At 38.2% G+C, this 12668-nt stretch overlaps 1 protein-coding gene across 2 annotated transcripts in view; it reads left to right on the forward strand.

Moving 5' to 3' along the window:
- LOC124544637 (coronin-6) overlaps nt 1–12668 on the forward strand; it is a 111132-nt gene that overhangs the window by 26684 nt on the left and 71780 nt on the right. For both annotated transcript variants that reach the window (XM_047123248.1, XM_047123249.1), the window contains exons 4-5: nt 4601–4698; nt 8878–9056. In XM_047123248.1, coding sequence (XP_046979204.1) covers nt 4601–4698; nt 8878–9056 — 277 coding nt within the window. The remainder of the gene's footprint in view (nt 1–4600; nt 4699–8877; nt 9057–12668) is intronic.

Genomic DNA, 12668 nt, shown 5'->3' on the forward strand with positions numbered 1-12668 from the left:
TTGGGATACCCGGAAATGAAACTGTTGACCGCCTGGCGAAAGAAGCCACCAGTACGCCATCTCTGGACATTGGCATACCGGAGACAGATTTGCGAGCGTTCCTATGCAACAAAATTCTAGTCCTTTGGGGCCCTGCCTTCACGGAACAAACTTCGGGCCATCAAGGAGCGTACCGGTGTATGGTGCTCCTCCTTGCGGGTCTCTCGCAAGGAGTCTGTTGTCCTATGCCGGCTGCGCATTGGGCACACATGGATGACGCACGGCCACCTATTGCGATGTGAGGGCCCACCTTTATGTTGCTGCGGCTCTGTTTTGACAGTGGTCCACATTTTATTGGACTGTCCACTTTTAGGTTTGCTCAGGCAGTCGTTCGCACTGCCTGACACGCTCCCTGCCCTTTTAACAGATGACTCCGCTATGGCTGACTTAGTTTTACGTTTTATTCGGGCAGGGGGTTTTTATCATTTAATCTGAGTGTTTCTGTTTTATTTTATTGTTTTGTGTTGATTCTGGCCTTTGGCCTATGATTTTAAACTGATTTTTTAATGTGTTTCTAAGTGGTTGGCTTTTCCTTTTTTAATTCTATGGTCGGCCAACCACCATCACACTCTGTGTGATTTTAGTTCGTTTTGTCTGGTCTTCGTCTCAGTTTCTCTTGTTCTGTGTCATCTGTGATCTATTCTGTAAATCGTTTTTATGCTCTGCGGGTGTTTTTAGTATTTGGAAAAAGGGACCGATGACCGTAGCAGTCCGGTCCCTTTAATCCCACAAACCAACCAACCAATCATTTTAACTTCTGGTGCTCTCATTTAATGTTTTAATGTTTTCTTAGTAGTGTATTTCTGTAATCATCCTTATACAGTGAGTGACAACAAATGTAAGCACTGGAAGGATTCATACGTCGTGGACCCAGTTTAATACATGGCCAGTATGGGAATTATAGTTGAAATTATCTGTGACAACTAGAACAGCCACTAAAGTGAATTAGCATTGTGATGACCATTGCACTGTATCACATTGTTGGTGAACACTGTGAAGGGCTCCAGGAAATGACGCATACATTGTGTGAAACAATGTTATCAGCACGTGACAAGAGTTTGAAAGTTGGATTGGCATATGATCAGCTGGTGAAATTGTGCAATATTCAGGCATGTGAGGCATTTGGCTTCTACACCGGACTAAAAGGAAATGTAAGAAGAAATTTCACACATATCACAAGATGCTGGTTGACGTGGTGACCACACCAAGGGAGGAATGTCATGTGGTGTGATAAGAATGTTGTTACACCTTCAAATCTTCACCTGTCATCTGGGCATCAGTAATAGACTCACTAAAACAGCAAATGTCATCACAAACCATTACTTGAAGAATAGCAGAAGGTGGTGGACTACTGAATCATCAACCCATGTGTTAGCAATACAGATGGCTACATTTGGAGTAGTGCCATGCTGGGAAGCATGAACTGCTGAAGAGTGGTGACAGCAATGAACCTTGGCTATGCATTGCTTCGGATGCTGTCATTTGCGATTTATGGCAATGCCAAAATGGTAGAACACATTCTGCCAGTCTTTTGAAGGGACATGCTGACTTACTACTTTAGGGGTGAGGGCAATCAGTTACAACTTCATGTCTCCTCTGGTAGTGGTTCAGAGAACTCTGATGGAACTGAGGTACCGTATTTACTCGAATCTAAGCCGCACTTTTTTTCCGGTTTTTGTAATCCAAAAAACCACCTGCGGCTTAGAATCGAGTGCAAAGTTAGCGGAAGTTCTGAAATATGTTGGTAGGTGCCGCCACAACTAACTTCTGCCGTCGAATATATGTAGCGCTACACAGGCATGCTTTGCAGGCACAAAGATAAATACTGGCGCCAAAACCTCTGCATCAGTAAATAAATTTTAAAAAAAGGTGGAAGACGAGCTTTTTTTCTCCGCCCCGAATTTCGACCACTACATTTTCGTACTTTATCCAACGAAGTAAATACAAATTCCATATTGTTCATCTTCGAATGAAGCAGCTTTTCAATGTACTACAAAAATCCGTCTGGCAAGACTGTTTGCGATGTTTGTCAGTATGGCCAATTCTACGTTCTGAATTTTTTCCTACCTGTGAGAAGAGATGGTTGCTAATGGGAACTTTTATGAATTTTGAATCACATGCAGTATTATCTCCACCATAAGAATAATACGAATATAAACATTTTCCATGTATTCTTTCGTGTTTGCTGCTATCTCATTTAAATCCTGTCTACCTAATAAACTACGAAACTAGAGTGAGACAACAGCAAACGCGGAAGTATACACATATCATGTCATGTTTATATTCGTATTATTCTTATGCCTAATAGTGATACAGTCAGAAATGAAGCACGGCAATTGACTAGATTTTTAAATCTAAGATTACTCTAATTTCTGTGCAGAAAGTAATGTACTAAAGAGGCGTCTGCACAGATTTCAAACGGAGAAAATTTTTCGCTAAACTCTCGTTCAGAACATCTTCTATCATACGCAATTTATTATTTGGTTCTTGTTGATCATTATCAAAGAAAGCAGCAGTGTAAATAATAACAAATAGCATTGTTTCGATACTGAGACAATTCCTTTTTTTTTTTTTTTTTTTAAAAAAATTGTAAGCGGCGGTAGCATGCACTAAAGCAAACCGTACCGCGAGCGGCGACAGATCGTAAACGCTCATTATCAGAATGCGACAAACAATACACGACACAGTACAGTAATGCATTTTCAGCTTAGAGTGACATAAACACCTGTAACAAAGAGAACGGCACTTGTTAGATCAAAGAAAAATAAGTACTCAATTCAAACCAGACGAAGCACGTGAAAAACGAAGGGTACCCGTATAAATACGGACGGAGCGCCTGTCGCATAGCAATGGCTACCTGGTAAAGCTTAACTGCTAAGCTTACGGCTCGAACCAAACTATGTAGCTGTATCGTCATTCATTCGACCTAAATTGTGTCTCATATTACAATGGACCAACTTTGTTTCGATTTCGAGGTGCGGCCTAAAACTTTTCTCTCCCCTTGAATTTCGAGTCTCAAATTTCAGGTGCGGCTTAGATTCGGGAAATTTTTTTTTTTTTTTTTTTTCCTTCTTTTCGAGTCTTATTTTTCAGGTGCGGCTTAGATTCGTGTGCGGCTTAGATTCGAGTAAATACGGTACATAACAACCTCCTCATGTGTTATCTCTAATGAGACTGCATCCTAGTACCATCTCTCAACAGGAAAATGCTTGTCCACGTAACAGTATGAATCTCTATGATATGCCTGTACAATATTAAGGTACTCTCTTGGCCAGCAAAATCCACTTATCTGTCCACTACAGAATATCAGCCCTGTCCCAGTGACAATAGCCAGGACATTGAAGGCCATTTACAACAGTTGGGCAGTTTATTTAAGAAAGGAATACTACAGCTGTAGGACACCCTTCTGAGCCTGATCATTTCATTCAACTAGTTAGATCGGGCTGTGACATTCTACTGGCAAAGAACTGGCAGTATGCTTCTTCTGCAGGTTACATCATTCATGTAACTTGGTTTTATAATCTCTGAATCAAACCACATAATGTCTCAGTGCATGAAATATCGTTTCTCTTCCTCTTCTCCTTTAAGGTGCTTATGGTTTTTCTTCTTTGCAAGTGACAGTACATCACATCATTTGGCCATCATTAGTCACTTAAACCAACAAACCAGTAGAGCTTATTAATCTACCGTGGTAATCAGAAAATTGTGCTACAATGGAATTCAGATCTCCTGTTTATTGCAAGTGGTTGTTTTAAGTAGGTCATCTGAGCACATTTCCGGGACCGATTCAAAACTTTGTATCGGTCATTTTTCACGCCTGTTTCCCTGATTGTCTTTAATTTTTACTTTGCTCATTTTGGTTGCTCTGCACCTTTGTAGTTTTCCTTAATGCATTAAACAGGCCTCCTTATGAACACTGTAAGGCAGGTAGTTATGATTATGACAAGCCACACAAATAAAATTAAAATATGTGAATACATTTATTTGTAGGTGGATCTAACAATACAAACATAATCTGTTCGTGGAGAGATAAGGAAAATTTTTGTTTATCTAAACCTGCAAGTTCATAAAAATTTATTACCCAAGAAAACCATGACGACCACCAGTCTCTTGGTTATTAACACGATGTACATAGACACAGCTTGAACACTTTCTGAAATTGAAACTTCTTCACTGTTGTCCTTTTTCCGCCCTGTGTATGTGTATGTAACAACAGTGCAGTGAGGAGGCACTGAGTTGTACATGCACAATTTTTGGCTCTTTGTAAGTATTTGAGTTAGTTACCTTGTTAAAGGCATTTGATTGTAGTTGTTTCATGTGTCTAATCTGTTTATTTCTGGTGAGTTGTAAAGTCTTTGTTCCATTCTTGGAGAAGTGTAAGGATCAGTTGGTGATGTGAGCTGTAATTGCATTTTAAATGATCTCTTGGAGATAAAATTCATATTTTTAAAGTAACTATAATACATTTATTATTATTATTATTATTATTATTATTATTATTATTATTATTATTATTTCCATCATTTTCTCTGTAACAGTAAACCTCTGTGTGATGTTACAGAACACTTACAGAACCTGTTGTGGATCTTGTATACCATCAAAGACGAGTTGGTCTTGTCCTGTGGCACCCAACTGCCTTGAATGTCCTTCTCACTGCAGGTAAATTTATTTTACAAAACCAAATCATTTATCTGTGCCAGCTTTGCAATTTAATTTTAATTAAACTGTCCTTGTATCTCCAACACGATAAAAAAATTATTTTGTAAAAGAAATTTTTGAATTTTTTGTAATGAATTGGTGGTGAAGGACTGATTTTTTCCAAAATTATTAATGGAGATGATCACTTTGAAAGGTGGAGAGAATTCTAAAAAGTAATTGATGTGTTTTCTGATTTTATTGACACAGTGCTTTTTAACCTTTTTGCTTGAATAATTGACAGAACTTTCATCAGAATCACTTAATAGCTACCCCTGAAATGACAGTAGTGGGAAACATGTGTAACAATTCCATTGTTCAAAATATTCTTCCAAAAATGGAAAGACAGCATAGTTAACTAGGAGAAGTTAACTATAGATGTTTGATGTTCTCCAGTTTTCATAAATTGATTTCACATTAGTTATCTACAAGGCAGACTATTGTAACCAAATTTATTGTACATGACTTTTTCTGTGGACTCCTAGAGACTTTATCATCTGCTGCTAATGGATTTTGGCTATGACAACTGCAATCACAGTTAGTTGGGGAGCCATTTCTGGTTTTCTCACCCATGTACCCCCATGTGACTGCAGTATTCAATTTTGGTTTCGAATGCACAAGTGTAGGTAGAGCACATCAGGACTCCATTAATTATGGAAACTGCTGTTGGAATGTAAATACTATAGGAGGAAAAGGAGACCACGCACTGAAAAGCAGAAGCATCGAGTCATTGATATGTGCCCACAAAAAGAAAGGGGAAAAAAAAAATCTTGCTGTCTTTCGGAGTAAATTCTTTGCAGAGACAAAGTTTTGTGTGTGTGTGTGTGTGTGTGTGTGTGTGTGTGTGATGTACTCCAAAAGCTAGCAAGTTTTTGTCCTTTTTTTGTTTGTGTGCCTGTTGATGACTAAACACGTCAGCTTTTGGGTGAGAGGATGCAATTAACATTGTTGCTGTTGGATCTTGAATATTCTGTGGTGAGCAAAATGATGGTTGCAAATTCAACACAAGTACATATACTGCTTTGAATTACTGAATAATAGATACAAATTATCATTGTGTTTCTTCCTTCTGTGTTGCTCCTTTCTTTCTTTTTCTCTTCTCTTTAAACACAGTTCTGGATATATCTTGACTCACTTCTTTCTCAATAGTGAGCCACACATCAAAGTTATTGCAGTTGATAAAGAAGTTACACACTGAATTAGAGAACTAAATATACCAAAGATGAGGCTGTTGAAATCATTCTGAGCTTAATAACTTATGTTTTCCAATAATTAAGTTGCTTTACTTTTTGTTTGAAAATCAGAGGTTGCAATAGCTGTCTCGTGAGTAATTTACAATAGCCTCCAAAGATCATTGCATATGCCAGTGGACTGCACTGATCAATTAATAGGTTTTGTTGAATCTAAAATTTGATTAATGATAGTGACTTTTGTTCCTTAAGTTAATGGCATTAATAATTGCTTTTGATACTCAAACTAATATCAAGATATTGATAATGCTTGCTTTTATGAGGATGCAGTGAAGAACATTTGAATCCTACAACACAGGAATCTTTTAAAAAGGAAAAGGGGAGAAGTAAGGTAAATACATAAGATTCACAGGCATTATGTAGTATTGGAACTGCATGATGTAGAATAAATGTGTAAAGTACTGTTACGTAAAGATTGTGAGAAATGGAATGCAAAACATTTCCCCCTAAAGTATTTTTGTGTGTGTGTGTGTGTGTGTGTGTGTGTGTGTGTGTGTGTGTAAATGATTTCGTGTAAGTTACAAACATGTTTGTTATGTAGTAAAGAGGGATTTCTAATGAGGTGGCTACATAAACAATGTAGATGTTAAAGCATCACAATTTTGATCTAAAGGTAAGATGTACGAAGCAAGCACTGCACATGCCTGCGATTTAGATGCACGTATATAATATGGTGAATTAGCCACTGTTGAGATTTTACTTTCTTGCAGAATGTTAATAGAATAAATTATTTTGAAAACACATGATTTGGCACAAAAGTTGTGTCACTTCTTTATTAAAGCTACTAGTTTTGGTCAAATACACATACCACCTTCAGCTATCTACATAGTCTGTCCAAACTCTGACAAAATTTCAGCAGTTATTCGGATATTTTGTGGGTTCTTTGGTATAAGGTAACTGTGTTCTCAAATAGCTCCTTAAAGAGTAATCACAATTTGTTTGATTTCTCACCCCATTTATCTTTGTATCTTTATTACATTGAAAATTTCTGTACAGCAATGCAAATACAAATGGTATGTGCTGCCTGTCTTGTTTGGAATCAAATTTATTCAATTCACTCAAAGTAATGCCCACATGACTCTTAGACCTCTAGGTTGCATTTAGTATTGCTCGGTTCTGTCTTTTTTCCAGCAGTGTTAGTTGCACACTAACATTGATACACAGCAGTGTGGATAAGCTTATTGACTAAGAGTTGGCTGATATGTTCCTTGTCTACGAGTTCACGGAATACAACAGAAGAGCGGCACAGCAAAACTATGCTGAGCTTTTCCTACAGTGATAGCAGCAACACCACTGTTCTTTTGCATCTGCCTGTATGCTTTTATGATTGCTCCTTACGGACTTTTTCAATGTTTCGAAGATATTTTCAAGGAAACAGTGATAATTGGGGTAACAAAGAGTAACAAAATAAATAAATCAATATTGCTCTGTAAAGAGCCACTATAAACAACAGATTCCATGCTCTAAAACATACAGAAAATATCCCTGAACAGCCTCTAATGTTTTGTTATTGGAGTTTGGGTTCACCCTGTATGTGCAATGAAAAGGACCCTTATTAAGTAGACTATTCTGAGCATTGGCTGCCATCCCATCTGCAATTATGCTTCTTGAATTGATGGAACCTGTCAGAAGTTTCTTGTGCAGACTATGTAGGACTGGAGCACCAAGGAATGTGAGAGCTGACAATCTGAAATATCCAAGCAGCAGATCTATAGGCAATTAAATGAGAAAGCATCAGAGAACTAACTTTTAACAGTGAAAGACGGAGGGTGATATAGAACTGAAGGAAAATATTTTAAAGACAAGATAATCAAATAGGTGAATGTGTGGACTTTCATATTAAAACAGTGCCATTATACGGAAAATATCAAAAGATTTGATCAAACAGCGAAGAACTATGAAACCAACTCGCTTCAAAAGTTTATTAGGCCTAAAGCAGCAGTTTGTTGCCTGAAAGGAGCTAAAAGTGGCTTCATACATATATTTGTGTTGTATATGAGCAATGATTTCAGCACTATTCAGATATGAAGCCATGTTATTTGAAAATTTTATCAAGACATGTAAGTTGGTTTGCGCACTGATACCTAATGAGTACAACTTTTTTCATGTCTTTCCTTTCTGAAAGTATTAGTAAGGTATCTTCCATACTATTACCTAATTATTATTACTCAAATGTCAGTAACACATAAAAGGTATAAGGTTAATGTAGTTATTTTGTTTTTGCATGTTCCATGGAACATATTTGTGACAACTTGCTATGTTGTGGAACTTTCCAGTAGGTTTACAAGTAAGATACATATTCTCTGTGAAAATGTGAACTTCTGTAGAAAACACGAACTGTTTTGTCACGCATCATAATATTGCACGACAACTCTTACTTTTTTGAATTCATAGTCACTTTGATATACTCTTAGTCTTGTTTTTGTATGCTTTGATTGGTGCAGATTGCCGATTGTCAGCAGGGCTGTCTGAATGTGTTTATTCTAACCAGGGTGGGTGACTGCAGATTAAAAATATTCTCCAGTATGTTCTAGAATTAGTTTTAGTAACTAGAACCTAGAGATTTTAAGTACAAATAAATGTATTTAATTTATCACGGAATGTATTCAAATCGTAAATCCTTGTTCTGTTCTGTTTCACATATTCTGTGTTAATATTTTTTTCGGTCAGTGTATTAAATGCCAGTAAATAGCTGTGGGCTTTGATTTTACCACTGGCAACCATAGGAGTTTAAAATATAATCACTGTAACACGAGTCTTTACTGATAAATGATAAAAGCACCTTTATAACTAATATTCTACTTTAGGTGGTGGTAGTAGTAGTAAGTGAAGGCTTGAATGAATCAATTGAATACATTTCATACAGTTTAATTTGTTTTTGTTTTTAATATAGGTTCTGACAACCAAGTGGCAATATGGAATGTGGGAACAGGTGACATTTTGGTGCACATAGATTGCCACCCTGATGTTGTATACAGCGCATCTTGGAACTGGGATGGTTCACAGCTCTTGACAACTTGTAAAGATAAAAAGATGCGCATCATAAATCCACGCACTGGCACTATTGAGGAGGTGATTGCACTTGATATCTATCCTTAATTTGCACTGAAAATATTTCACAAAATGTGATTTTTTTCGTTTTCTTTAAGTGGATATTACTGTGTTCTCATAGCCCATGAGGAATCGTAGGATTAAACAATTTTCAGTGAAATCGTGTTATGTATGCTGCTGGGCTGTAGAGCAGCTGAAGTGGTATGCAGGAAAGGAATACCGCTTTTCCTACCTCCATGTGTTCCCCTTGCCTGCAATTGCCAGAATGAAGGCTATTGCTGTGCCTGGGATTGTAAATGCATGTCGTTGTCACAGTATCATTGCATAATCAAAGTAGTACCAGGGAGAAGTAACTATGGCAACTAGTAGCAAGTAAAGTACTGGATTTGAACACTGTTGATTCACACACCTGTTGCTGGTATATCTTACATCAGTCTAACAGTCAAAATTACTTCCCTACAGTATTGTTTGATTGCAAAGATTTACAGATGAGAGGTGAAGAAACATGTATAATATTTGCATCAAGGCTTCAGATATCTGCTACTAGAGGACTGGGATGTTGTTGTCGTTGTGTTCAGTCCTGAGACTGATTTGATGCAGCTCTCCATGCTACTCTATCCTGTGCAAGCTCCTTCATCTCCCAATACTTACTGCAACCTACATCCTTCTGAATCTGCTTAGTGTATTCATCTCTTGGTCTCCCTCTACGATTTTTACCCACCACGCTGCCCTCCAATGCTAAATTTGTGATCCCTTGATGCCTCAGAACATGTCCTACCAACCGGTCCCTTCTTCTAGTCAAGTTGTGCCACAAACTCCTTTTCTCCCCAATTCTATTCAATACCTCCTCATTAGTTACGTGATCTACCCACATAATCTTCAACATTCTTCTGTAGCACCACATTTTGAAAGCTTCTATTCTCTTCTTGTCCAAACTATTTATCGTCCATGTTTCACTTCCATACATGGCTACACTCCATACAAATACTTTCAGAAACGACTTCCTGACACTTAAATCTATACTCAATGTTAACGAATTTCTCTTCTTCAGAAACGCTTTCCTTGCCATTGCCACTCTATATTTTATATCCTCTCTACTTCGACCATCATCAGTTATTTGGCTCCCCAAATAGCAAAACTCCTTCACTTCTTTAAGTGTCTCATTTCCTAATCTAATTCCCTCAGCATCACCTGACTTAATTAGACTACATTCCATTATCCTAGTTTTGCTTTTGTTGTTGTTCATCCATGGATTTTAATACCTACTCCGAATTTTTCTTTTGTTTCCTTTACTGCTTGCTCAATATACAGATTGAATAACGTCGGGGACAGGCTACAACCCTGTCTCACTCCCTTCCCAACCGCTGCTTCCCTTTCGTGCCCCTCGACTCTTATAACTGCCATCTGGTTTCTGTACAAATTGTAAATAGCCTTTCGCTCCCTGTATTTTACCCCTGCCACCCTCAGAATTTGAAAGAGAGTATTCCAGTCAACATTGTCAAAAGCTTTCTCTAAGTCTACAAATGCTAGAAACTTAGATTTGCCTTTCCTTAATCTATTTTCTAAGATAAGTCGTAGGGTCGGTATTGCCTCACGTGTTCCAACATTTCTGCGGAATCCAAACTGATCTTCCCCGAGGTTGGCTTCTACCAGTTTTTCCATTCGTCTGTAAAGAATTTGCGTTAGTATTTTGCAGCAGTGACTTATTAAACTGATAGTTCCGTAATTTTCACATCTATCAACACCTGATTTCTTTGGGATTGTAATTATTATATTCTTCTTGAAGTCTGAGGGTATTTCACCTGTCTCATACATCTTGCTCAACGGATGGTAGAGTTTTGTCAGGACTGGCTCTCCCAAGGCTGTCAGTAGTTCCAATGGAATGTTGTCTACTCCCGGGGCCTTGTTTCGACTCAGGTCTTTCAGTGCTCTGTCAAACTCTTCACGCAGTATTGTATCTCCCATTTCATCTTCATCTACCTCCTCTTCAATTTCCATAATATTGTCCTCAAGTACATCGCCCTTGTATAGACCCTCTATATACTCCTTCCACTTTACTGCTTTCCCTTCTTTGCTTATAACTGGGTTTCCATCTGAGCTCTTGATATTCATACAAGTGGCTCTCTTTTCTCCAAAGGTCTCTTTAATTTTCCTGTAGGCACTATCTATCTTACCCCTAGTGAGATAAGCCTCTACATCCTTACATTTGTCCTCTAGCCATCCCTGCTTAGCCATTTTGCACTTACTGTCAATCTCATTTTTGAGACGTTTGTATTCCTTTTTGCCTGCTTCACTTACTGTGTTTTTATATTTTCTCCTTTCATCAATTAAATTCAGTATTTCTTCTGTTACCCAAAGATTTCTACTAGCACTTGTCTTTTTACCTACTTGATCCTCCGCCGCCTTCAGTACTTCATCCCTCAGAGCTACCCATTCTTCTTCTACTGTATTTCTTTCCCCCATTCCTGTCAGTTGTTCCCTTATGCACTCCCTGAAACTCTGTACAACCTCTGGTTCAGTCAGTTTATCCAGGTCCCATCTCCTTAAATTCCTACCTTTTTGCAGTTTCCTCAGTTTTACTCTACAGTTCATAACCAATAGATTGTGGTCAGAGTCCACATCTGCACCTGGAAATGTCTTACAATTTAAAACCTGGTTCCTAAATCTCTGTCTTACCATTATATAATATCTGATACCTTCTAGTATCTCCAGGATTCTTCCATGTATACAACCTTCTTTTATGATTCTTGAACCTAGTGTTAGCTATGATTAAGTTATGCTCTGTGCAATATTCTACCAGACGGCTTCCTCTTTCATTTCTCTCCCCCAATCCACATTCACCCACTATGTTTCCTTCTCTCCCTTTTCCTAGTCATAAAATTCCAGTCGCCCATGACTATTAAATTTTCGTCTCCCTTCACTACCTGAATAATTTATTTTATCTCATCGTACATTTCATCAATTTCTTCATCTGCAGAGTCAGTTGGCTAATAACTTGTACTACTGTAGTAGGCATGGGCTTCGTGTGTTTCTTGGCCACAATAATGTGTTCACTATGCTGTTTGTAGTAGCTTACCCGCACTTCTATTTTTTATTCATTATTAAACCTACTCCTGCATTACCCCTATTTGATTTTGTATTTATAACCCTCTATTCACCTGACCAAAAGTCTTGTTCCTCCTGCCACCGAACTTCACAAATTCCCACTATATCTAACCTTAACCTATCCATTTCTCGTTTTAAATTTTCTAACCTACCTGCCAGGTTAAGAGATCCGACATTCCACGCTCTGATCCGTAGAACGCCAGTTTTCTTTCTCGTGATAACGACGTCCTCCTGAGTAGTCCCCGCCCGGAGATCCGAATGAGGGACTATTTTACCTCCGGAATATTTTACCCAGGAGGACGCTATCATCCTTAACCATACAGTAAAGCTGCATGCCCTCGGGAAAAATTACGGCTGTAGTTTCCCCTTGCTTTCAGCCGTTCGCAGTACCAGCACAGCAAGGCCGTTTTGGTTAGTGTTACAAGGCCAGATCAGTCAATCATCCAGACTGTTGCCCCTGCAACTACTGAAAAGGCTGCTGCCCCTCTTCAGGAACCACACATTTGTCTGGCCTCTCAACAGTTGGTG

The sequence above is a fragment of the Schistocerca americana genome, chromosome 8 (assembly GCF_021461395.2).
Source record: "Schistocerca americana isolate TAMUIC-IGC-003095 chromosome 8, iqSchAmer2.1, whole genome shotgun sequence".
NCBI classification, from domain to species: domain Eukaryota; kingdom Metazoa; phylum Arthropoda; class Insecta; order Orthoptera; family Acrididae; genus Schistocerca; species Schistocerca americana.